This window comes from Herpailurus yagouaroundi, unplaced genomic scaffold (assembly GCF_014898765.1).
Source record: "Herpailurus yagouaroundi ecotype Mexico unplaced genomic scaffold, PumYag 185, whole genome shotgun sequence".
NCBI classification, from domain to species: Eukaryota; Metazoa; Chordata; class Mammalia; order Carnivora; family Felidae; genus Herpailurus; species Herpailurus yagouaroundi.
Window position 1 is genome coordinate 4,272,646 of NW_024412416.1, and position 26,093 is coordinate 4,298,738.

The window sequence follows — 26,093 nt, forward strand, 5'->3', positions numbered from 1 at the left end:
CGTGGGCTGACCCGCCCGGCCCCGCCCACACCGTGGGCCGATCCGCCCCGGCCGCGCCCCGCCCACACGGGGAGGGGTGGGTGGGCTAGCCCGCCCCGCCCACACCGAGGGCTGACGTACTTCGCCCCGCCCTGCCCATGATGGGTGGGCTGGTCCTGCCAGCTTCTCTCAAACCCTGGGCGTATCACGCCCCGCGCCTTCACCCCACCCCTCCACCCTGTACGGACCCCAGTCTTGCCCTCCTCCGACCGGTGCCCTTCCCGCCCTCCTATTTGGCCCACCTCTCTTCCCTCCACTCGCTGCCCCTGGGCCCCGTCGAGGGACCCAGATACCTCTTTCCTGTCCTCTCCGTAGTGAGGTGCAGTACGTGGTGCTCCAGAACGTGGCCACCATGTCCATCAAGCGCCGGGTGAGCAAGTGATCGAGGCTGCCCTCGCATATTCCGAGGGGTGGCTCCTGCGAGTGCAGGGCGGGGGGGGGGGGGGGGGGCGTTGGGGACAGGCAGGATAGGGGGTGCCTTCGCTGTGGAGAGAATGCAAACAGGAGACCCCAAACACGGAGGAGAAGCAGGGTCTGGGTCCTGAGGGCCGCCGAGGGAGGAAAATCTGGCGAAGAAAGTCCTGGTCAGATCTGAGAGGGGAGTCGGAAGGGCAGCGATGAGGCAGGAAGGATTCTGGGCCCCAGAACGGGAGAGGTGGGGTAGCTCTGGAGAAGCCCCAGTCTGGGGCTGCGGTGGAGCTCCTTGGGGCTGCTTCTCTCACAACAGGGTATGTTTGAGCCCTACCTGAAGAGCTTCTACATCAGATCCACCGACCCCACCCAGATCAAGATCCTGAAGGTGAGCGATGGACAGAAGTGCCTGCGGCCTTTCCTCCCCCTTCCTGCCCCCACCGACTCTCTGGGATATCCACAGTGGCCACCTTGGGGCCTGCCTATTTCTGAACCTGTGGCCACTCCACCCAGGAGTATTGGCCCAGGAAGCTGGGCTAATGGGGGCCGGGGCGGGGGAGGGAGCTGCCCTTTGCCTGTTATCCAATAGATATCTGCCACTTTTCGTATGTGAAGTAACCTGATTTTCATAATAGCCTCAGGAAGTGTACATTATCTCCATTTTATAAAAATGCAGACCCCAGGAGGTGAGGTTGCTACCCCGGAGTCAGTCCTGCTGATTCCAGAATTCATACTTTGCTAGCTACAGTCTCTTGTCTTCCACCCACGGTGTTCTCGCCCCCACACATCTTCCCCCTCAGGCGTTTATGCAAACATACACCCACAGAAAAAGTGTCAGAAGCCCATACACCCACAGAAAAAGTTTTCATTCAGCAGCAGTTAATCGCGACTCTCTGTGTCAGTTACAGCTAGATCTAGGGGTACGAGCCGTGGCAAACTCATCAGACACCTTGTCTTTGGGGAGCTGACGGTCTAGTTGGGGTGAGAAGGAGACACTGAGCAGCCAATCACAAAACAAATGTAAAAAGCCACTTGAGAAATATGGTAAGAAAGAGAAGTGCAGAGGGCTGTCAGAGCATAGACTAGGACGGCGTCTAGTCTTGTGTCAGGGAAGCTTTCCTCTAGGAAGCAAGGCTTGAGCTGAGGCCTGAGAAATGAATATGAATTGTCTGTGCAAGTGCAGGGGCAGGAATAGCAAGAATTGCTGCCCACAGAAGAAACAGTATATGCAAAGGCCCTGAGGCAGGAAGAGGTCTGACAAGAGGCCAGTATGACTGGGGCATAGGGGGCAAGGGGGAGAGTGGTGTGAAAACAGAGGTAGACAGCGGTCAGATCCCACAGGGGTTTATAGACCATGGTAAGGACATTGCTCTTTAGCCTAAAAGCAACAGGAGGCTTTGTTTTCCATGGAGGTGGAGAGGTGACAGGATCATTCTATAAGCGTCCTCTGTCAGGGCATCCATTTAAGAGACAAACTGGTCCTCCTGCCTTTTGGGAAAGTTTCCCAGTCTGTCATCTCCTTCATCAGTTTAACGTTTATTTATTTTTGGGACAGAGAGAGACAGAGCATGAACGGGGGAGGGGCAGAGAGAGAGGGAGACACAGAATCCGAAACAGGCTCCAGGCTCTGAGCCATCAGCCCAGAGCCTGACGCGGGGCTCGAACTCACGGACCGCGAGATCGTGACCTGGCTGAAGTTGGACGCTTAACCGACTGCGCCACCCAGGCGCCCCTCCTTCATCAGTTTAAGGATGACGCAGGGCCGTCCGTGGGATTGTTTTCCGGTCCGTGAAGTGTGTTTGGAATGAGGGGTTTGGGGGCACAGAAACCCTGCGGGCCACCCTGCCCGCTTTCTGTCTCCCTGCAGCTGGAAGTGTTGACCAACCTGGCCAATGAGACCAACACCCCTACTGTCCTACGGGAGTTCCAGGTAGGGCCGGGGCCCAGCACCCCTACTGTCCTACGGGAGTTCAGGTCGGGCTGGGGCCCACCTGCCTGCCGGAGGGTCCACGAGAGGTGCCCGCAGCTCCTTGTGCTCAGTGAGAATCGTCCCGATGGGCCAACTTTCTCTTATGAGCCCAAAGTGGAAAAAGTGTTGTCTTAGGCCCCCTCCCAGAGCCTTCTGCTGGCTCTGGGCTAAGGGACACGCACGGTGGCTGAGGGCGTCACTCTCTCTCCCAGAGTTTAGTCTCTAGCATGATGAGTGATTGAATGAGGGGTGACAAGCTTCCCTGAAGGTCACCCGCAAGCCGGCAGAATCACTGAGGGTCACCGCCTGCTGGGGATCACTCTGTTGTGGTGTCCCACAGACGTACATTCGCAGCATGGACAAGGACTTTGTAGCAGCCACTATCCAGGCCATTGGACGCTGTGCAACCAACATCGGCCGAGTCCGTGACACCTGTCTCAACGGCCTGGTGCAGCTGCTGTCCAACCGCGACGGTCAGTGCTTGTCTGCGTGTCCAACTTGGATGACCAGAGGGTGTGCACCTATCCGTCCAGGCACAATGCGTGTTCGTCCCTCTGTCCACCTCCATGCGTGTCTTAAGTGTTCCTGCGTCCCCGAGGGCCACCAGAGGAGTGCACAGGGTTGTGGAAGAGAGCCAAGGGTCTGGGGGCATTGCAGGGGTGTCCGTCTACCTGCGTGTGGTCATGTGACCGCCCCGGGCCCACACTCTCCCTTCCCGCTCCGCAGAGCTGGTGGTCGCAGAGTCGGTGGTTGTCATTAAGAAGCTGCTGCAGATGCAGCCCGCGCAGCACGGAGAGATCATCAAGCACCTGGCAAAGCTCACGGACAACATCCAGGCGAGGGAGGAACCTCCCGTGTTGCCCTCCCATCCCGGCCTCCTCCCCGTGATTTTAAAACCCCGCGATGAAACACGCTAGCCCTAATGAAACCAACTTCCACACCTTCCGTGCTGGCTCTGAAAGGGCCTGCAGGTGGAAAAAGGGAAAAGATGGGACCAGGCAACCCTGACTCGTTGCCCAAGATTCGCTTTCCCCTTGAGGGTCCCTTGCTGAGCTCCCTGACCTGTACCGCTGCTCATGTTTTCTCCAAAGCTCTGGCCGAGGGTGGCCGATGGTGCACTGGAAAAACCTAGCGTGTTGCTCTTGCACCAGTAACTTGAAGCACTAAGATAAGGTATTCCTTGGAGGTTCGGGAAGAATAGCATGGAACTAAAGCACGGAGGGTACAACGGATCTAGGAAATCGGTCTTTTAGACAAAACCAGGACGGACTTTGGGGTTTGGAAGCTCTGCGCTTGCTAGCGAACCCCCAGGGCAGAGGGGGGGATGCTGCTTAGGAAGCGTTCACCTTCTAGTCTGTCCCACGGGACAGGGGTGTGAACCCTGCAGTTACTGGCCCAGCACACACGGGAGGAATGCCATTTCCTTGGCAGGCCACATGCCCACCCACATCTCCACACGAGCCCCAGTCCTGACTCCTCTTACGCACCCACAGGTGCCCATGGCCCGGGCCAGCATCCTGTGGCTCATCGGCGAGTACTGCGAGCACGTCCCCAAGATCGCGCCTGACGTCCTGAGAAAGATGGCCAAGTCCTTCACGGCAGAGGAGGACATCGTCAAGCTGCAGATCATCAACCTGGCAGCCAAGCTCTACCTGACTAACTCTAAGCAGGTAAGGCTTGAGAGATGCCCCCTAAAACACACCGGGCCCCAGAAATGGCCCAGGGAGGAGTCAGTGGACCCTCACCAGGTAGGTGTGAACTCCAGCCTCTCTTTCTGATGAGAGAGTTCAGGGCAAACGTCTGGTCTCTCCCGATAACCAGTGTCCCCGTGTCCGTGGCTACTCTCAAGGGCTGGGTGGGGGTGGTGGCCACAGGTGAAGAGGCTCTCCTACGGGGCTGTGACCTCCAGTCCACCTGTGGGAGTGTTCCTACCTGCTGCCTTTGGAACAGTGGGGCCCTAAACAACCACAGCTGAGTGGGAGCGAGGGAGGAGCCAGCGATGACACGCGCCGGTGGGAGAACATGTGTTCCATGTGATGTGATCTGTCCTTACTCCCAAAGCTTGGTGATGTTTGGCCAGTCTGTGCCAGGGATATGAGGGCAAATCTCTGCATAGCCAAGGGCATGGCTCCACTAAGCTGGAATATCAGGATATAAGAAGCTTCTTGGGTGAACTCCTGAGATGGTCCCAGGAGATTCTCCTAAGAATTAAGTGTAACGTGCAGAGCTTACAGGGGTTGGAGACACCAAGGGCCATGACCATCCCCACACTCACTGCCCCATTCAGTTAAGGGAAGTAGAGGCTGGCAAACTATAACGCCCGTGGACCAAATCCAGCCTGTTGTCTGTGTTTGTAAATAAAGTTTTATTGGGGCACAGCCATCTTCATTCATTCATTTATTGTCTATGGATGCTTTTCTGCCACAACAGCAGAGTTGACTAGTTGCAAGAGTCTATATGGTCCACAAAGCGTAAAATAGTTACTCTCTGCCCTTTCTAGAAAAAGTTTGGCAACCTGTGGAGCAAAGTATCTGCGCGGGTGGCTGGGGTCAGCACTTTGGCTACACCCTGGAGATTGTGACGTCCCTGCTGGCCTGCAGGTGGCCTCTTTGTCGTCCCATGGAGTCTTTGGATGGGGGCACCTGTGCTTCTTCAGTGTTTCCTTTGATCCATGGTGACAAGGGTGGGCCCAGGGACTCGAGCTGGGGAGGCAGGGCCATCGTGGGCTGCGATACTCATCAGGAGCTGGAATAGGCACCAGTCACCCATGGGAGCAATGAGGGGCCTAGTCTGCCAGCATCAGTATCGTGGGCGAAGCAGGTTGCAAAGAGGCTGTGGGGAAGCATTCAGCCACTGAACAAATATTGGCGTGCCTCCTTTCTTCAGAGGGGAGGAAGTAACAGGTGGGAGGAACATTTGAAAGGCTGTAGCCGTATGGGCGGGGAGCCACCCAGTTAGGCTGAGGACCCAGCAGGAATCCTGAGCCCCAGAGTGGCGATGTGTGATGTCCGCGTGTTCTCGTGAGTCTGGGTGTGCCCACGCGGCGCTTGCCCGAGTTGTCACTCTTAGCTGTGTGTTCACCTTTTCATTGCTTTATCTGGCGTGTATTTCCTGAGTGCTGACCTGTGAGTTATATGCCTGGCACTGAGCTGTGTCCTGGGATAGTGGCCATCAGCGAGACATGTTTACTGACCTCCGAATGCTCACGGCCAAGTAGGGAGAACAGTACGTAACGCAGAGCAGTGAGAACCGTCATCAGGGTTGGCACAGAGAGTTCAGATGTGTTCAGCTGAACCCTTCTCCTCGACAGGCCACAGGGGTCCCAGCCCCAACAGGGCACCCAGGGTAGGCTGTTCAGGCAAATGGATACTGACCTCCAGGCACCCTTTATCTGAAGGTGGGTCTTCCCAGGCACAGGCCCTTTAGAGTGGTTCTTGGATTCAATAAAGAGAGTTTTCTCCTCTCTCCCACCCTCCCTTTTTCCGTTTTTGCTTCCCAGCCTGTTCTCAGCGTGGTGGAGAAAAGGGAATCCTTGGCATTCTGGGAGGATGTTCTTGCAAAACAGTGGTGATGCTTCCCCCTGCCAGTATTATGGGTGACATTCCGGGCCTGCTACGGGCCACAGCAATCCCAGTCATTCCCAGCTTACTGACCCCCAGCGCATACCAGATCCCGGCCCAGGCTGAGGCCTGGGCGGTGGCCAAGATGAAGTTCTGCCCCGCTCTGATTCAGCGGACAATCCGGTTCCAGGCCAGAGGTCACAAAAGCTCTGATAATAGATGGACTGACAGAAGGCTTGATGTGAAGGTGGTCATTATAGCACCTGGGGGTGTGGCACCTGGGGGCAACTGCCTGGAGTTCTTTTGGGCGTGAGTTTGCTTTTTGTATGTCAGGTGAGATGTGTGGGAGGAGGCCTGGTGGGAGCCTGGTGGGGGCTCAAATCTGTAGTGGATGGAATGTTTTGATAAAGTTCTGCAGAATTAAAAAAAAAAAAAGGTTAACTTTTTAAAAAAATATCATAAGCGTAATGCATGGTCATCATAACACGTTTGGAAAACCCAGAAAAATAATAATTAAAAGTTTAAATTAGCCATAGGTCTACCACTTAGAAAAGACCACCATCAATCTTATAATCTATTTCCTTAGCCTTAGGAAACATTTCTGGTCCCTGTATATAGTCATCCAGAAGTTGCACATCTGTGTCTCCTTTAATGTGTTAATTTTTTCATTTCTGTTTCCGATGGCTTCGTATTTACAAAGCTGTTTCCCCATTCATGTGTTAATTAAATACTTCCCATATAATTTCCTCTAGATTTATTTTCTATTTTTGTATTTTTTTAATCCATCATAGTTTTCTCTTGCTGTGTAGTAAGTTAGCATAAACTTAGTGGCTTAGAACGACATGCTTATTTTCTCGTGACTTCTGTGGGCCGAGAGTCTAGGCCTGTCTTCACTAGGTCTTCTGAAGGCTGTGGCTGACCTTTTGGTAGAGGCTGGACTCTCACTGGGGGCTTTGCAGGGAACGGTTTGCTTCCGAGCTGGTTGGTGGCTGGATGCAGTTCCTTTGGGTGGTAGGATTGAGTTGGTTACTCAACCAACTGAACCACCCAGGCGCCCCTAGAGCTTGTTTTTATATGTGAGGTCAGGATGTATTTTGGTTCAGGTTTTTGAAGAGCCACTTTCCCAGTATGATTTAACAGGTGGTTACAAGGTAGCAGGTATGTTGGCATCAGTTCTTGAAAAGGAGCCCATGTGGGGCACCTGGGTAGCTCAGGCCAGTTGAGGGGCCAACTTCGGCTCAGGTCATGATCTCACGGTTTGTCAGTTCGAGCCCCACATCAGGCTCGCTGCTGTCAGCCTGTCAGCGTGGAGCCTGCTTTAGATCCTCTCTCCCCCTCTGTCTGCCCCTTCCCCACTTGTACTCTCCCCAAAAATAAATAAATATCAAAGAAAGAAAGAAAAAAAAAGGAGTCCATGTTCCTCACTTAAAATTCTCCCCTGGAAGAATTCCCACCAGTCGTAGGAAACTTGTTCTGTTCTTGGTGCACTGAAGCGTGTCTCACAGGCCCTCTTGAGCCACCCCTAAATCCTGCACATCCTGGCTGAACGAGGTGAGGGTCTGGGTGGTGCAGACTGGATGCCATCATTTCTGGTGAATGGGTTCTTGGGATGGAGAAGCGTAATGAACTGTTATAAGCAAATGCTGCAGTGTTGTGGGTGAACCAGCCCCTTCCTATGTTGACTGCTGATATGCATTTAAGTCTGTGCACAGATGGAGGCAGATCTTTAACACTTCTTTCCAGAACTAGCCAAGGACTTGGGGGAGGGAGAATGTCTGATCAGCCGGCTGGGAAGTCTGTAGAGGGGAATCGGCAGCATCTTGATATCAGACCATGTTGGTAAGGACCTCTGCCCGCCATGACTAGTCAAATGATGTCTGGCCCAGGGAGGGGAAGGTCTGTGATGAAGTCCATTGCGAGGTGTCCTACGTGGGAGAGTATGGAGTTGAGAGTACTTTCCTGTGATGGGAACAGTGTTGCAGGTGCTCCTATTGTTGGACGGGACTGAGCTGAAGGCGAGGCCACGGAGATCCCGCGGGCCATGTTGTAGGTACCTGAGAGTCACAGTGGCTCTCTAGTTTTGCCACAGCAGCAGCTCTGATTCTGGGTCAGCGTCTGGGGGCTAAACCCCTCCTGGACGTCTTTCTGACGCTCCCCCTGGGTTACCCGAATCAGCCATGTCCAATGGCTGGATGTCCATAAACCTCAGGAAGACCAAGGTTGGTTCCAGACTCCTCCTTTGGGTCCTGCTACCCCAGGCACTCTGGCTGCGCGGACATGAGATGCATGTGCTTGGTGGAGACCCGGATGGGGCAGCCCCCTATGTCAGCAGGTAGGCAGTGTCGGGAAGCAGGTGGATTGCCGGCTCAGGCGGGCCCAGGTCTAGAAGCAGCAGTGACTGGCTCCTTAATCTGAGAGAAGTCACTTCTGACTCTGCTTCTCTGTAAGTGGGAGCAATTGCACATACCTCTCGGGAGAGTTGTGGACATTACACGGGATCGTGTGAAGCTCCTTACATAGCACACAGAGCTAGAATGACAGCTGCTACCTGTCATGTCATAAAGGCAGGTTAGAGCAGGCCAGGATCAAGGCAGAAATCAAGATTTGGGGTCCTAGGATGTGGCTGCCTTGATTGCAGACAGTGGACCCATAGGCAGTTTGCTCTCTAGAACCTTTCAGGGGAGGTCATGGCCTCTGAGACTCTGGGCTGCTCAGAATGTACCACGTGGATCAATGGGCATGAGGACAGCCCCTACCGATGGGATCCCCATGTGCCCCCCGCCAACTCCTTCTGTTGTCTAGTTTTCCTCTGTGTGGTGGAGGCTGAGAACTGTGAGATTTCCGGCAGAATGTCTAGACCTCCTTTCACCCTAGCATCCTAAAGTAAAGAGGCTGGCCCTCCCTGGAATGGGGTAGGAGCTAGGCCTGGGACAGTGGGGACCACGGACTCAGGAAGAATGGAGCTCACGGCCAAGAGGGAGGAGATTGCAAAGGGGCGACCTCTCTCACCAGGCCCCCGGCAGCTGTCAAAGCTGGGGTCGGGAGTCAGGGCCAGGGAGGGGAGAGGAAAGGCAGGATGAAGGGAGGGTAGGTGGGAGGGGAAGAGGGTGGAGGCAGCCGCCCGTCAGCTGGGAGAGAGACACCGCTTGAGGTGGGGGCTTACAGAATCTGCTGCAGGGCCCCCTGTGTCCCCGCTGTCTCTGACCGCTGCTGACCCACCTCTCGTCCCCCAGACCAAGCTGCTGACCCAGTATGTGCTGAGTCTGGCCAAGTACGACCAGAACTATGACATTCGTGACCGAGCGCGCTTCACCCGGCAGCTGATCGTCCCCTCGGAGCAGGGTGGGGCCCTCAGCCGCCATGCCAAGAAGCTCTTCCTGGCACCCAAACCAGCCCCAGTGTTGGAGTCATCCTTCAAAGGTGGGAGCTGAAGTCAAGGGTAACCTCCAGGGGCGGGGGGCGGGGGAGGCGGGGTGGGAAGGAGGGGAACTGGCCAGGACCCCATACCCAGATCTTCCCCCTGAGGTCCCAGTCTTAGCCAGACACCAGGACTTCGGGAGAAATGCCAGTCTCTCTGCCCCTCACCCCACCCCCCGCCCCCACCCACAACCACCACCAGCATCATCTCACCTGAGTCCCTGCCCTCCCAGCCAGCATGGCTCCTGCTCCTCTCTTGTCTGGCGCCCCCGTCCACCTCCCTCCCTGAGCCAGCACTACGTATCCAGATTTAAATACCAAGGACCCCGGAAGGTGGGAAGTCAAACAGCATTCAGAGGAGAGGTATAGATTTGTTAAGAGTCCTGAGAAAGTTGCCGGTGCTCTGGGCTGCCACTGGAGCTCTGCCCAAAGGCTGGGCCTTCAGCCTTGCCTCTGTCCTTGGGCTCGTGTCCTGTGATAGGGGCCCTGAGAGAGGCTGGGAGGGGACAGTCCGCCAGCTGGCTCCCTGGACCTCGGAATCCTGAAGGGGACCTGGCTCCCTTACAAAGCTCGGTTCTCCTGGGTGTCTTTTTGTTCATTTTTTTTCTCTTCCCTGGACCTCAGGAACAGGGAAATTCTGAGGGATGGGGCGGATTTGAACGTCTGCCAGGACGGAGGAAGTCCCTTTCTCCTTCCCAACCCATCCCCGCTCACAAGTCTCCGATACACAGGCTGGACCTCTGGCCTTGACTTCCTCCCACTCCCGTTCAGACTGCTCACCTCTCCCCACGGGGCCTGACCAGGCTGCCTTCCCCTCCTCGCCCCAGCCTGGCCAGCCTCTTCTTCACAGGTGCTATCCTCATACCATCTAGGCCTCCTTCCCAAGCCTGGCCATGCTGAGGCACACAGCCCCCGCTGCCTTGGAAGAGAAGCCTCACTCACATGTCTGCTTCCCCGTTAGGCAGAACCAAATAGATGGGCCTGCAGCCTCTCCCCACACCATCCCCCTACCCCCCCTCGCAGTCCCACCTGCCCCATACCTCAGCTCCTGATTGAGCCAGGCCAGACAACCTGACCCTCCGGCCTATCTTCCTGAAGGTGGAGGAACCCGTACAGGACACACCCACCCCTTTTGTCTACCTCGATGAGGGATCCCAGCCAGAATCACCACCCCACCTGGGAGACAACTCCCAGGACATTTCCTAACACCTACTCCTGGCCTGACCTCTAACCCTACCCCCAGACCGGGACCACTTCCAGCTGGGCTCGCTGTCCCACCTGCTCAATGCCAAGGCCACAGGCTACCAGGAGCTCCCAGACTGGCCAGAGGAGGCTCCAGACCCATCTGTGCGGAACGTGGAGGTCAGCGGGGTGAAGGGTTCAATTGTGTGGGGGGGGGGGGGGCGGGGGGGCACAGGTAGCAGAGAGCCCTGGCCGTGCTGGCCCAGCCCTCCTGACACCCTCCCCCCATGCAGGAAGAAGATCTGTCCCTTATCGAGACCCACGTGGGCCTGTTGGGCGAATACACGGAGGTCCCCCTGCCCGTGTGCCGTGTGCCCTCTGCTCTGTGTGCAGTGCTCTCTCTCGTACCCTGTGCTGCCCCTCCCCTCCACCTCATCATTCCCTCTTGGAGACAGGGCCAAGCAGGGCCCAAGAAGAGGCAGGGTGAGAGGCAAAGAGGCCCTGTGCTTTCCTTCCTCCTCCCCAGCCATGATTCAATGCTCCTCTCCCCCCACCCCCACTTCCAGGTACCAGAATGGACCAAGTGCTCCAATCGAGAGAAGAGGAAGGAGAAGGAGAAACCCTTCTATTCTGACTCAGAGGGGGAGTCAGGCCCCACAGAGTCTGCAGACAGCGGTGAGGAGAGAGCAGAGCTGGGGACTCTGTGTGCTTCACATGGCCTCATGTGCCCACGGGGGCACGCACCAGTTTGTGTGCATCTGTGTGTGAGTCGGTGGTCCTGAGGGATTGCACGTGCCATACACATCCACCTGCGTCCTGGTTGGCCCGGTTGGCATCTGGGGCCAGGGGCAGCTCAGGGGGCTGCAGCTTCAGTGCTGAGTCGAGCTGGGACCCCAGGGCACCTGCTCTGGACCCAAGGAGGTCTGCACCCAGGGAGGGGGTCTGAGACAGTTCCTCCACAGACCCCGAGTCCGAGAGTGCCTCGGACAGTAAGAGCAGCAGTGAGAGCGGCTCTGGGGAGTCCAGCAGTGAGTCTGATAGTGAAGACCAGGAGGAAGAGAAGGGGAGGAGCAGTGAGAGGTAAGAGGGGAGCCAGCCAGGTGGCTGGTGGGGTTCAGGGGTCTCCTCTGGAAAAGGAGGGGGAATGCTCAGCCTTAGCCACTCTAAGAGCCCCTGATCTGGTGGGGCCTTCAGACCCCCAGTGTACTCCCATGATGGCTGCTGTGGCTGGCCACAGGGGGTCTCTGTGCTGAGCCTGCCCCCTCATGGGAACAGCAGGGAGAAGCATTGGGGGACCAGGGACCCAGGCCTGTTTAGAGCTCTCACTGGAGCCCAGACATAGGAGCCCAGCTGGGCTCTACTGGCTCAGGCTCCCTCCCCTCCCCCCACTTTCCTGGTCTTTTCCTGCTCTTCTGTGAGGCGAGGGCAGGTGTGTCCGGGCCGGGCCTGAGCCCCATTCACCCCGTCTCCTTCAGTGAACAGAGTGAGGAGGAAGGTGAGAAGAGGAAGATGAAGAAAAGGAAGAAGGTGCCCGAGGGACAGGGAGAAGGTTCATCCTCAGAGGAGGACAGCGATTCCAGCAGTGGCTCATCAGAATCTGAGAGAACATCAGAGACGGAGGAGGAGCAGGCGGAACCTGCCTCTTGGAGGAAAAAAACAGTGAGAGCCTTGGGGCAGAGAGGGGGGTGGGCTCATGGGCCAGGGGCTTTCCCACATCCTGAGGCAGGCCAGTCACCTCCCCAACCATCTAGAATAGACCATGGCATCATCTACCCAACCCAGAACAGGCCAGGTGCTCTCCTCCTGCACCTGTATCCCATTTTTGTCTTTCAGCCTCCCAGTGGCAAAAGCGCCCCGGTAGCCAAGGAGATCTCCCTGCTTGACCTAGAGGATTGTGAGTTTGGGTAGAAGTCACTGGGGGAAGACCTTGGGAAGGTGGCTTAGGAAGGTCCCTAGGAGCTCTGGATTAGGTTCCCCAGGGCTCTGGGGTAAGGGGAGCAGACGGAACACACTTTTGGGGCCAAGAGGGCGGAGGGACAGCCTCCCCAGGTGTGGGGTTGGGATACAGGACCTGGTGTTCCTGTAAGAGCCCCCAGGATGCCACGTGCTTCGCTGTCCATGGTGCTGAACCATCTCCTTCCCTGAGCTTTGGGTTCCCTGCTCAATCCAAGCCGATTCCACGTTGCCTCCCTCATCGTAGCCTTCCTCATCTGCTCCCACAGTCACCCCTCCCAGTGTCCAGCCTGTGTCTCCCCCCACGATCGTGTCCACCAGTCTGGCTACTGACCTGGAGGGCCTGACGCTCACAGACTCCCCGCTGGTGCCCTCAGTGAGTGGGATGGGGGAGGGGCACATGTCTGGGGTGCATCTTACAGTGTGGATTTGTGTGTGTGGAGGAGGGGTGTGATGTAGGGGATAGCTTTGAGTCCCCATTGCTGGGTGACCCCAGGTGAGGACAAGGCAGGGACAGGCTGTCTCCTTGTTCATTTCCATACTGGCCCTCCTCCACCCCTCCAGCTGCTGAGTCCAGTGGTAGGTGTTGGGAGGCAGGAGCTGCTGCACCGTGTAGCCGGTGAGGGGCTGGCCGTGGACTACACCTTCAGTCGCCAGCCTTTCTCTGGGGACCCCCACATGGTATCTGTGCACATCCACTTCTCCAACAGCTCTGATACCCCCATCAAGGGCCTGCACGTGGGCACCCCCAAACTGCCCGCCGGCATCAGCATCCAGGAGTTCCCTGAAATCGGTACGGAGGGCCTTGGACATGTTGGAGGAGGGGGCTCCTGGGCAGTGTCAGTCTTTCTGTGGCTGCTGATGCCCCCTCGGTGCCAGGCCAGGCCATGAGGGCTCAAAGAGGGCATCTAACATGATCGTGCCCTTGTAGATAGTACAAACTAGGAAACAAGCACGTTTGTATCAGGGCAGAAGGTGCTTGAGGCAGACAGTATGGGCCTTGGTTGTTTCAGGACTGACTGACATGAGGTAAGGGTGGGTGGGAAAAGGGTATTTAGAATTCAGAAGAAAACCGGGAAAGACTCCAGGGACCTAGAAAGCCAGGAGTGCATAGAGGGGTGGTCAGCTCTGGCAGTGGAGGAGAGAATGGGTCTGGCTTCCAGACCTATCAGGTGACAGTATCTTTCCCTGTCCCCCTTTCCCTGCCCCATACCACTGCAGAGTCACTGGCACCCGGAGAATCTGTCACTGCTGTAATGGGCATTAATTTCTGTGACTCCACCCAGGCAGCCAACTTCCAGCTGTGGTGTGTATCCAACTCAGGGTGGGGTGGGAGGGTGGGCTGGAGAGGGGAGGGGGCAGAATGTCAGGGATACATCATGACCGGCTGGGTTCAGAAGTCATCCCAAGCTCTCAGATCTTCTCTCACTCTTTGTTGCCTCCAAAGTGGGAGGTGAGGGGAAAAGGTGCCTCACTTCATTTCCTCTCCCTCCATTTCCTCCCCACCCTTCCCAGTACCCAAACCCGGCAGTTCTACGTCTCCATTCAGCCACCCGTTGGGGAGCTGATGGCCCCCGTGTTCATGAGCGAGAATGAGTTCAAGAAGGAACAGGGTGAGTGCTCCCCAGGGTGGACAGGGAGGGGCTCGGCACCACCCACTGGGGCCCTGGAAGCTCATGGTGCAGTCCTGCTGGAAGGGCCTCAGCATCGTCAGAGTGTGGGCCTCTGGCAAAGGCTTCACAGAGGGTGGGACACTTCAGTGAAGCTTTGGAGAGAGCAGGACTCAGCCAGGCAGAAAATTCTAGGCCTGCATTCCAGCTTGGGAAAATATCATGAGTACGTGTCGGTGAAAGTTCGCAGGAACTGAGGAGAAAGACAATTTGGTTTGGAGCTTAGGAGTCCGTAGTACACAGAGGTAATAAGAACAAAGCTGAAAATGAGATGTTTGGTCTAGCATCTGGAAGTCTTGAATGCTGTGCTAAAGCATTTCAGTCCCAGAATTTCAGAGCTGGAAGGGGTCACCAAAGTTATCAGGTCCACCTCTGCTGTGAGAGAGATTAGGACTTCGTTAGACTTCATTTTCCTAACAGTGCAGAGGTCGCCAAAGGTGTCTGAGGAAGGGGCCAGCTTCAGGCCTCTGCCTCAGCAAGGGGGATCTGGCAGCACCCACAGCAAGGACTGGACTGGGGGGAGCCTGCAGTGGGGAACAGAGGCGGGACAGCCTAAGCAGGAGAAACATGGGGCTTTGTGAGTCCTGGCTTGAAATTCTGACCCCGCCACTCACTTGGTGTGTGACCTTGGCCTAAATTCTGTGACTATAAGGCTATTGCAGTAGATCTGGTGAGAGAAGGTGGGAACCAGATGAGAGCCACAGCAGAGGGAATGCAGGGCTGGGTGGGTAGGGGGTAGGGGGTAGGGGGCAGCCGTGGGCAGCTGCCCTGAGAAGGAGAAGAGGGAGGTTTGTGGGGATGGCAGGGAGAACTCGGTGCCCTTCCCCTAGACCAGGACTCGGCAAACTTTTTTCCGTAATGGGCCGGAAAGCAAACGTTTTAGGCTTTGTGGGCCACGTGGTCTCTGCTACAGTTACTCGGCTCTGCTGCTATTAACGCAAAACAGCCCCAGATAACGTGTAAATGAACGAGCGTGGCTGTGTTCCAATAAAATTCTATTTATGGACAGTTAAATTTGAATTTCACATAATTTTCATATGTCACGAAATATTAACCTTTTGATTTTTCCCCCCAGTGTTTTAAAAATATAAAAACCATTGTGGGCCGTACAGCTGGCAGGCTGGATCTGGCCTGTGGTCTGTAATGTGCCGAGCCCCGATCTGGAAGAAGGAGGAATGGGTTAGGCAGGGGAGGAGGGAAGATCATGGTTGGCTTCAGATAAGAGGAATGTGAGGTGCATTTGGGAAATTCAGGAGGAGGTGTTTAATAAGCCACTGAAGATGCGGGTCTGTGCCCCAGAAACACCTCTAGGCCAGAGTCATGAGTACAGAGGTGATGGAGGTGACAGCCAAAGCTGTGAGTATGAGTTAGATCCCCCTGGCAGAGAGATGGGTGGGAAGATAAGAAGGCCAAGGAACTTCCTTGTGGAAAACCCGCATGCTTCCGGAGAAGAAGGAGGGGAGGGGTGAAGAGAAGGAACAGAGTAAGAGGTGGAAGGGGAACCAGGAGAGATGAGGAGGCACAAGGGTGCCCTGGGGTGGTCTACAGGCCAGGATGACCCAAGACCTTCAGCTCCAGCAGGCAGGAGGCTGCCCACATCAGAGAGCAGGCCATCGCCCAGGGAGACAGAGGCCATCTGCAGCGGGTTGGAGGAGACCAGGGCTTGGGGAAGCGGAGCCCTCTTGGGAGGACTTTGGCCACGCAAGGGAGGGATGCACGGCGGTGGCATGAGGCGGGAGTCTTGCTTCCAGAGGGGACTTTTTAGGGACTTGGAGACTTGGACGTGGGGAGAGTGAAGGGATGAGGCAAGGAAATGTCACTAGTCTGGAATTAGGAGAGGCAGGGGCAGCAGGAGAGGGATGTCCGTTCTCAAAAGGAGGAGAGGGGAAGCAGCAGGGAGGGGACAGGGGCTGAAGAGGAGGTGGCAGGAGGGCAGACAGGGTGTCGCATGGCTGGCCTGGAGTGTGCGAGTGGAGAGGAGAGGTCAGCCCTGTAGAGGAGAGGTTGTGGATGCCTGGGGGCTTTGGGAGCCCTGGCCAGGTACGGAGCCGTTGCCTCCTTGAGCTCCTCTCCAAGCTGACTGGCCACCATGTCCACTGGTGCCTCCCTCCCAAGGGGATGGTCGCCCGGATGTCTGACGCTGGGGAAGTGCCAAGTCAGTCTTTGGTCAACAACATGGATAGAGCCCTGGGTGGGGTGGGGTGGGGTGGGGAGGCTGGCTTCCCAAAGGAGGGTGTGGTCCAGGAGGAAAGTAGCCCCTGCTCAAGACAGAGAGAGGTTCACACCCGCTCTTAGCATGAGACCTGCCAGCCTGAGGAGAACTTGGTGAGGATACCCCGTGGTCAGACTCAGGAGCCAGCCTCTGGACCGTGTGGCCTCCGCCCTCATCACGACCTCTGTCCTCAGGAAAGCTGACAGGCATGAGCGAGATCACAGAGAAGCTCACGCTGCCAGACACCTGTCGGAATGACCACATCGTGGTGCAGAGAGTGACTGCCGTTGCCAACCTGGGTCGTGTCCCTTGTGGGGCCTCTGATGAGTACAGGTACTCAGCCCCCAGCAGAGGGGAGAGGCGGGCTTCAGGGAGGCCTGCTTTGCAGGAGGGTCGCATGCCCAAAGGCCGAGACCCTTCCTCTACCCTCGCCGCAGATTTGCAGGGAGGACGCTGACTAGTGGGAGCCTGGTCCTGCTGACCCTGGACGCCCGGCCCACTGGAGCCGCCCAGCTGACCGTCAACAGCGAGAAGATGGTGATCGGCACCATGCTGGTGAAGGACGTGGTGCAGGCTCTGACCCAGTGATTCCCGAGGGCTGTGACCTCTTTGACTCCTGCTTCTCTCTCCCTCATGACATCTGGGCTGTTAGCTCCACTTGTCTTTCCTCTCTCTCTCTCTCTCTCTCATAGCAGTTTCCTCATGCCAGAGAGCATCGGTGGGGGGGGGGGGGGACTCTTGCCCTCTAGTCACTACCAGGCTCCCCCGCAGCCCCTCCCCCGCCCTGTGGGTCCCCTAGCAGCCTGTGTTGGGGGAGCCGCTCCCTCCAGTCTTCCCGGTTTTCTGTAGCTATTTCTGCAGCAACATCCCAATAAAGTGTCTTCTCCCTACGTGCTGGCTCAGCTTTCCTTCCTTCTGAGGGGATCCAGGGGAGACAGCTGCTAAGTGTGACCATGTGACCCTTGTGAAAGATCATTACTTTCTAGGGACGGCTGTGACTGACTCTCATAGGTGACTCTGGTTGTACCCCAAGGTGACGATCCCTTAGTCCCCAGGCATGTGTGCGGAAGAGACATCCAAGCAGGGATGGGAAGGCCAAGCCGGAAGAACTCCTTGGTCCTGCAAAAGCAAGGCCTTTCCGGTGATTATTGGTCCCCCTGGATTTCCCTCCTGGGCCTCTCTTTGGGAGAGACTCATAATGTGGGGGACTCCGCAAACATAGGCGCGAAGTTCAGAATATGTCAACTGTGGAGCCCCCACCTTGCTGGGGAGATGACCCGAACAGCCCTCCCGGAAGGGGAAGAACAGGAAAGAGATGGAAAGTGCTTCTCAAACAGCCCAGCATCAGATCACTTGCAGATTTCGTTAACATGCAGATTCTGATCAGTGTCTGTGGTGGGGCCTGAGAGCCTGCATAGAGAGAGTGCACACGCGTGGGTGGGGGGAGTGCAAGAGAGAGAGAGGGAGACAGGATCTGAAGCAGGCTCTGCGCTGACAGCCGACAGCCGGATGGGGGGCTCGAACTCACAAACCATGAGATCATGACCTGAGCTGAAGTTGGAAGCTTAACCGACGGAGCCACCCAGGTGCCCCCAGATTCTGCATTTCTAACAAGGTCCCGGTGGCAGATGCCGTCGCTCTGTGGATACACGTGTGCGGTGAAGATGTGGAGGGAGCCCCTGCCCCTGGGACAAGCCTTCTGGAGGTGGTCGTCAGGGTCATGGCCCTCCTTGATGCCTTTCCTGGTGAGGAAAGAGGCCGAGTGAGCAGGGGTCCCAAAAGGTGTAAAAAACAACACAGTAGCATGTATTCCAACAACAACAACACGAGTCTGTGATCAATAAGTTTCAGAATAATGGGTTTAAATGAAACAAGGTTACTTCCCACAGGCCTTCTCAGCGCCTTTACCATGACAATTTGCACTGTGACCTAACCATCCCCAAAGGGGCTAGGGAAGTGTTACCCAAACTCAGTTCTGACTTTGGAACACTCCCCGCGCCCGCCCCCCCCCCCCGAACACTGTGACTGCCTGGGTTACAAGGAACACACTCAATGATGGTTTGAGACACGATGCCTCAGCTTCCGATCCTCTGTGCTTCAGACTTGTCCCTTGGCGGTATCTTCTCACAGCCCTGTTGCCCCAACCCCGAGCGAGTCTCTGCAGGGTAAAGACAGGTGCGGCAGGTGTTCCATCCTCCCATAGGGGACACCCAGGGGACACCCCCACCTCCGTCTCTGGGGACTTGCCGGGCTCTGTGGCACCAGAGAGCAGCTGCAGCCACTGCTTCGTGAGGAGCCTTGGAGCCCCACAGTCTCCCTGGGATCACTGTTTTTTGTCACTGCAGGTTTGGAGATGGGACTGATCTGCCAGTCAAGGGCCACTCGAATGGTCGACTTGTTCTCATTTCTGTCACTGAATCAGCACTGCCCACAGCATAAGAAGGTGAGAGCAGTTTCCCAGGGAATTTGAACAGGACCATCAGAGAATTACCAACGATTCTGTGCTTTGCAACAAAGGTCCCAGATGGACTCTGTTAGGAGCCGGAAGCGTACCCCCTGACCCCTCTCCAGGAGCTCACAGCCCGGACTCCCACAGCCTCTGAGAAAGGGGAGCTCTAACCCTGAGCGAGAATCCCGAATGCTGGAACTTTTAGCAACCACACACCTTCCCAGCTTCTCCCTGGTACCTGGAAAGAAAGAATGCTTGTCTTCTGTCTGCGATCTGGGAAGACGCAAGACACATACGTCCCTGTCTGTATTTTTAAGGGACTGTTTTAAAAAATACTATTTGAGAAATGTAAATGGAAACATAATATTCATGTAGAAAACTGTACAGATCACAAGTGTGCAATTTGATGAATAACCCGTGTAAACAAGAGACTGAGTGTGACGGCACACCCACCTCAGGCTGCCTTCCAGTTTGCGGCAGTGTTTTGTTTTGCTCAGAGGTCACGGAGCTTCGAGACGGTCTGACACCAGACTCCAGTTGTCAGTGGGATCCCAGAAGGCCGGCGTGGACTTGTGTCGGGCAGTGCCGACGTGCTGGCCTGTGCTGCTCTCTGGGGCCACGAGGACACCGACCACCCCCCGTGGCAGAGGCACCGACCACCCCGTGTATGTGGAAATAAGCCGGGTTGTCTTCTTGCTTTAACTGAAGGAGAACGTGAGGGAGCAGCTCTGGGAAAGAAGGAACTCGTCAGGGCTTGGGCAAGGTGACCTTGATCTAGGCCTTTATGTGCCAGAACCCCAGCACCTGCACCTGCAGAGGGAAGGCACGGAGGAGGGGAGGGTGGGAGAGGGTGAGGCGTGGTCCTTCTCCCCAGGGCAAGGCCAGACTGAGGCCCCGGGATCCTGACAAGAGCAGCTGCGTTCTTGCAAATAAACCCCTAAACTTGGTTTCCTTAGCTGGAAACCAAGCCCAGGGCCTCTTGGGTTCTCCTGGTGCTGAGACCCCGGGCATCTCTGACCCATTTACAAGTGGCTCAGGACAACCAGCCCTCAGTGTGATCAGTGTGGCCGCTGACCTCCAGGACGGCCCCCAGGGATCCCTGCTTCCTGGCATCCTCGCCCTCGGGCCATCGCCTCCTACCTTCCATCAGGCTCCGTGTGCGTGCACGGCGGCCGTCGGCCGCAGTGACGGTCCGTCCTTTCTGAGATGCGGTTATACAAGTCAGCGCGCCTCCATCCCCGCATCTTTCTGTCTTTCTCCATCTGGTCCTTTGCTCTGGAGAGGGCCGGGAGCCATGTCTTGAGCTAAAGCCAGCAGCCCTGTGGAGAGCTCCACGTGACCAGGGGCTGAGGCTTTGCCAGGGGCCGCTGGAGCGAGCCACGAGGCAGACCTGCAGCTCCAGGCACAGCTTCCGATGACTGCGGCTCTGGCGGACAGCCCAGCTGCATCCCTGGGGCGGGGGGATCCCGAGCCAGAACCACCCAGCTAAGTCATCCTCGGATTCCTGACCCGCAGAAATTGTCCGAGGCCATACACTCTTGTTGTTTCAAGCTGTTGTTTGGGGTTCACTTTACAGCCACACGTGAAGACAATCCAACCCCGACCCATCTCCTAGGGCGTTGGAAAGGTCCTTAGAGGCGGCCAGGGCTCTGGTCTCTGGCCTTCCGAGCACTTTGCTCTGACGTTCAGCGTCAGTGCTGTGCTGGAGCAGGCTGGCGCTGGCTCCGAGCACCGACTGTCACGCCTCCAGGAATTCTGTGAGCTGGGTAGTGTCACGCTGGTAGTTTGAAATCAGCTGTGGTGGGAGTATTTACGCCACAGAAATAGGTGAATACTGCAGATGGCTGGCCCTCCCCACAGCCAATTGTCAGACGTCTGCCAGCACACCTCTGCCTTTAATAATCTCTGTCCCTCATTGCTTTGAAAAAGTGTGATATTTATTTTTTTTTTTCATGTTTATTTTTCAGAGAGAGAGAAAGAGCACGAACAGGGATGGGCAGAGAGAGAGAGAGAGAGACACAGACTCCGAAGCAGGCTCCAGGCTCTGAGCTGTCAGCACAGAGCCCGATGCGGGGCTCAGACTCGTGAATCACGAGATCATGACCTGAGCCAAAGTCAGATGCCCAACTGACTGAGTCACCCAGGCGCCCCCCCCAAAAACTGTGCTGTTTAAAGACTAAAATAACAACCACTAGTGTACTGATTCCTGGCCTTAAGGACTGAAACATTTATCAATCCAGGCAATACTTCTCATACTCATTTCACAGACTCTTCCCTCCTCACCGATTTGGAATTTTGCATTTACCAACGCCATGCATTTTTGTTTTGTACTTTTACTACATATGGATGTGTCCCTAAACAACATGTGATATGGTACTTCGTGATAACAGTGTACTACGTGTTTTATTTTTTATGTTTTTTTATTTATTTTGAGGGGAGGGGAGAGAGAGAGAGAGAGAGAGAGAGAGAGAGAGAGAGAACAAGCAGGGGAGGGGCAGAGAGAAGGAGACAGAATCCCAAGCAGGTTCCGCACCATCAGCACGGAGCCTGGTGTGGGGCTTGAACTCACGAACCATGAGATCATGACCTGAGCCGAGATCAAGAGTTGGATGCTTAATCAACTGAGCCACACAGGTGCCCCTAAATTTTTACATAAATGGCATCGTAAAGTATGTGTGTATCCTTCCTCCTGCTTTTTTCACTCAATATTATTTCTGAGTCATTTCTGTTTCTGTAACTGGTTTTATTTCATTTACTTTTCCTTATATATGATATTCCATTGTATGACTATACCACAACTTATTGGTCCATTCTCCTGCTGGTGGGCATTTAAGGTGGTTATTTTATTTTTGCAATTATACATGATTCAGCTATTGGCATTTTTACTCCTGTCTCCTTTAACACGTGCAAACATTTCTCTACATTTCCCTAGGAGTAGAATCGCTGGGTCATAGAGCTTACACACCTGCAGCTTCACAAATCACCAGAGGAGCTATACCTGATGTCAAGAATGGTCACAGCACTTGTGTTCATGAGTCCCCAAACTAGAAACAATTCAAATACCAATCAACAGGAGAATGGAGAAACAAATTCAGTATAGCCGTACCAAGGAATACTACTTAACAATACAGAGGACTGAACTATTGCCACATGCGACCACATGGGTGAATCGCACAGATATCACGTTGAGGGGAAGAGACCAAATCTTATATGAAATTCTACAACAGGCAGGATGAATGTCAGGAAGTCAGTAAGAATAATAGTTACCCCGAGGAGTGAGGTATAAAGTGGGAAGAGCATGACGGAACCGTATAGGGTTCTGTAAAGATTCCAGGCCTTGATGTGGGTGATAGTTACCTGTATATATGTAGGTAAAAAGTTAATGAGCTGTACACTTAAGATTTGTGCATTCCATACTATACGTGTTATCCCTCAATTCAAAGCATGTAGAAAGGAAAAACAAAACTCAAAGTCGGGGAGCCAGTTTATACCCTCACTGGTGGTGATCCTGCCACTGGGATAGTGAAACTTTGTCATTTGGTCTGTGTGAGAGGTGTGAATGGTATCCACTGTGGTTTCATTTGCATTTCCCTGGTTATTGCTGAGGGCACACATCTAGTGATGTGTTTGTTGGCCATTTGGGTTTCCAGTTTCTGTCCATTGCCTATTCCCATCTTTTGTCCTTTTTTCTATAGGGTTGTCTTTTTTTCCTCATTGATTGTAGAAGTTCTTATGTCTTCTGGAAACTAGTCCTTTATAGATCTCACATTGCTGATATCTCCTTCAAGTCTATGACTTGTTTTTTTAAATTAAAAAAAATCTTTTGTTAAATCAAAGTTTTAAATTCCAATGTGGCCAAATTTATCAATCTTCCTTTATGTCCTGTGGTTTTTGTTTCTCATTTACAAAATTCACCCATACTCGGAGGTAATAAAATATTCTAATATTTTCTTCTAGAAAATTTCCAGTAATGCCTTTCACGTTTATATCTTTAACCCACTTTAAATTTACATTTGTGTATGATGAAAGGAGGGGCTGATCCACATTTTTAAGTCCCACTTTAAAAGACATAAACAACAGCGACAACAAAGAACATGCTTTCTTCTGCGCGGAGCATGGGAAAAGTCTAGCAGAGACCGTGCGCTGACGTTACCTCATGGTCTTGAGTTCCTCAGTAAATCCCCCTCCTGATCTTTTGCAACCGGAAAAATTATGTTCTTCCAGCACTGTCTTTTGTTCTTTCGGCTCTCTGCCTGCTGTGGAAGCACTGAGCACCTGAGCATATAAAAGACTGGAGGGTCCCTCCCGTCCTCCTAGCATACGCGTTTAAAACTTAGTCCGGCCAATTACCGTTACACTTAAAACCTGTATTGTAAATCTTGGGCTTGACTACAGAGACGGTGCCAGGCATAGCTAGGCTCAAAAGGCTGTTTGTTGACTCTGAGAATGGATAATGCTGCCTATTTGTTCCTGCTACTTCTGCCAGTGACCAGCTGTGGAGACTTAACGGAGTCATTTAATATCTCCACCTCTGCTGCTTTCCACATCCTACCCTGTGGATCGTGGACACCTTCCAGTCAGAGGTACTGTTCTTCCTGTTCTATCTGTAGGCATGGCCAAGTGTGGGCAGGGAGCACAGGGGCATGGCCACACCTGAGGCCATGACTGTATTTTGACTCAGCCACCCCTTCCTTCACTATGTAAGGAGCTCTGGGGTCAGTCTGAAGGAAGTGCACACATCAGGGTGCTGGGAATCTTGTTCTCATCTGGTAGAGACTTCAGGCTCTGGAGCAGGAAGGCTGTCTGGGTTTGAGCTCCCACTCTTCCATTTCTACCTGGGAGTCCTTAGGCTAGTTACTTCGTGGTCTTTTTTCTTTTGCTTCCATTTTCTCATTGAACACAGGTAAAACACTTAGAACAGTGCCAAGTGCACAGTGAGTGCTCAGGGAAGGTCAGCTCTTATTGCAACAGCAAGTTTAGGAAGAGGGATTTAAGCAGCAGCAATTTCTGTTCCAAGTCACCTGAAAGATGCATTCATTTTCTTATGGCTAGGAGCTTTAAAATATGAAAGAGCTCCCAGATACTTATTCCCTTGGGCACTAGCCCAGGTTTCAGATTCTTATCTTGTTCAGCTTTGGGTCAAGGAGGAGGAAGGATGCACACAAGTTTGCCGCAAGAGGGCTGGATGGGGCCCCTAGACATATTGGGCTTGGCTCTTTTAATTTGAATTAGTGACCAAATTTAAAATTGGGAAGATTTCACGTTAAAACAAAAAACCTAAGACAAGCCGGATTGTCCTAAAAGATCCAGCTAGGCTGGGACCTCATTCCTGCATGGTATCCATCAGCGAATTGCCCCTTCGGATATGCCTTGGGCCTTTCCGGTGCTCTCACCGGCCCTTACATGGGCTCCTGTGATATCTATCTATCTATCTATCTATCTATCTATCTATCTATCTAGGTTGGCATCCCCTAAGACAAGCAAGATACACCACTTCAGACCAGCTGTCCTATGTTGTCGGCCAGAGTAAAACTTGGGGGTGGGCTGCTCCCCAAGAAGGAAGGGCTCCAGGAAGGAACCCCTGAAGGAAGGTCCCAGTGCCGCTGAGTCACAAGGTATGGTTTTCTGGGTAGCTGGAATGGGCTGCCTTGAGGATGGGGGCCGGTGGCTAATCAGGAAGAGGGTAGAACAGTTATGGGTAGGGGAGGCCAGGGCCCCCTTTTGTCCCACTCCTGCAGCCATCGTCCTCTCTGCCCGTGACCCCAGCAATCCAAGGAAGCTCCCCGCAGGAGGATGTGTCTGAGACTGGCTAACTTTCACTGTCACTGAGTCCTCCTGTGCGCTTCCACTCCGTCTGTTCTTACCCTGGCCACCTTCTAGGGTAATCCTCCTGAAACACTAGGTTAGGCCCTTGACTTCCTCTCCATCCACAGAAACCTACTGTTACCTACCCCCCCCCCCCGCCCCCGCCTTAGCCATTAGATCTAGGCCAGCCTCACCAGCCTGCCAGGAAGTCAGCAGTCCTGTTTTCCCAACTGCCAGGAGGAGCCTTGTGCATAATAAATGCTTTCTAAACAGTGTTAGGACGATGAGATAACATGTGAAACACTCAGTAATGTTCTGCGAACGCTGGTCCCTCTCCTCCTCACTCCAGTCCCTGTTTCTCCCCAGCCACTGCTAAGTCTCCAGTAACATCTTAAGAGACCTGATACTGCCATTCTCCTGTTTACAATTCTTAATAGTTCCCTGCTGTCTGCAAAATAAAGGCACTTCACAAACTGGGCCCAGGCTTCCCTCCTGTGGTGTCGGCACACATTCCCCTTACGTCCTGGTCAAATTGAGCCTCTCTGTTCCATTCTCCTCCCTGCCTTTGCTGGGTCTCCCGCCTGGAATGCCATCTCCGCCTCTGCGCTTGCTTGGGGGCTCCAGACCGCTACCCAGGTCGCCTTTCCTGACGACAGCCGGGATCACGGTGGTTTCTCCTGCCCCGTGGCCGCCGCCCTGTCCCTCGTCCCCACTCCGTCAAGTCCCATCACAGTCCGGCAGGAGCGTCGGGATTGGTTTCCCCAGGGAACTGCGGCCCAAAGAGGACCCCGAGTGTCTTAGGAAGTTTCCGGAATCCCCCGACGCGCCCCCCTTCCAGCCCCGGGAGCAGCCGATCTAGTGTGAGCGCGCGCCTGCCGGAGTCCGGGAACAGGGGCAAGGGCACGGGCTAGGGCAGGGGCGCGCAGGGCCGGCTCCCGCCCTGGAGGGGTCCTTGGAAGAACAGGAGCACCGGCACGGGGCTCTCCTGACAAACCACACCGCCGCCGCGTCGCAGCGGCTTGTAAGTCCCACACGGGGAAAAGTGAGGCCCCGCAGAGAAGTGACTTGGGCAGGGTCACTAGGTGAGTAGCGCGCTCAAGCGTGGGCCTCTGGCCTCCCGGTCCTGGAGCCCAGCTCCGGGTGGGCGGCCGAGCCCTCGGCCGGGCCTGCAGGGAGGGGCGGGGCGGGCGGAGGCGGGGGCCCGGGCGGGGCCGACACAGGTGCTTCGCATCCGGCCGGGGCGGGGGGGGGGGGGCGCGGCCCCGCGGGGCTTTATAAACGGCCCGGGGCGCGGCGCTGTGTGCGGCTTGCTGCAAAAATAGTGCCCACGTGTCTGCGCGTCCTTTGCCGCGCCGGCTCGCCGCCCGCCGGCCGGCCCGTCCGTCCCGCAGGGCCACGCCGGCCCCATGGCGTTCCCGCTGGTAAG

At 55.0% G+C, this 26,093-nt stretch overlaps 2 protein-coding genes across 6 annotated transcripts in view; both read left to right on the top strand.

The window, feature by feature from the left end:
* The window catches only part of AP3B2 (adaptor related protein complex 3 subunit beta 2), a 34,513-nt gene extending 17,210 nt beyond the window's left edge, over positions 1–17,303 (top strand). For 3 of the 4 annotated variants that reach the window (XM_040493531.1, XM_040493530.1, XM_040493529.1), the window contains exons 9-26: positions 355–409; positions 767–838; positions 2,318–2,380; positions 2,760–2,892; positions 3,146–3,255; positions 3,913–4,089; positions 9,213–9,399; positions 10,640–10,758; positions 11,145–11,253; positions 11,541–11,658; positions 12,054–12,237; positions 12,412–12,472; positions 12,801–12,907; positions 13,096–13,324; positions 13,753–13,837; positions 14,047–14,144; positions 16,608–16,746; positions 16,851–17,303. In XM_040493531.1, the coding sequence (XP_040349465.1) occupies positions 355–409; positions 767–838; positions 2,318–2,380; positions 2,760–2,892; positions 3,146–3,255; positions 3,913–4,089; positions 9,213–9,399; positions 10,640–10,758; positions 11,145–11,253; positions 11,541–11,658; positions 12,054–12,237; positions 12,412–12,472; positions 12,801–12,907; positions 13,096–13,324; positions 13,753–13,837; positions 14,047–14,144; positions 16,608–16,746; positions 16,851–17,001 (2,197 nt within the window). In that variant the 3' untranslated portion in view covers positions 17,002–17,303. Of the gene's footprint in view, positions 1–354; positions 410–766; positions 839–2,317; positions 2,381–2,401; positions 2,423–2,756; positions 2,893–3,145; positions 3,256–3,912; positions 4,090–9,212; positions 9,400–10,639; positions 10,759–11,144; positions 11,254–11,540; positions 11,659–12,053; positions 12,238–12,411; positions 12,473–12,800; positions 12,908–13,095; positions 13,325–13,752; positions 13,838–14,046; positions 14,145–16,607; positions 16,747–16,850 lie in introns of those variants that run through there. The other variant, XM_040493532.1, reaches the window with a different exon arrangement.
* An 8,317-nt stretch (positions 17,304–25,620) lies between these two features.
* The window catches only part of CPEB1 (cytoplasmic polyadenylation element binding protein 1), a 91,988-nt gene continuing 91,515 nt past the window's right edge, over positions 25,621–26,093 (top strand). Inside the window, exon 1 of one of the 2 annotated variants that reach the window (XM_040493547.1) lies at positions 25,621–25,749. Coding sequence is in view for 1 of the 2 variants with exons in the window: in XM_040493543.1 (XP_040349477.1) it covers positions 26,074–26,088 (15 nt within the window). In the remaining variant the exon portion in view is untranslated. Of the gene's footprint in view, positions 25,750–25,990; positions 26,089–26,093 lie in introns of those variants that run through there. The other variant, XM_040493543.1, reaches the window with a different exon arrangement.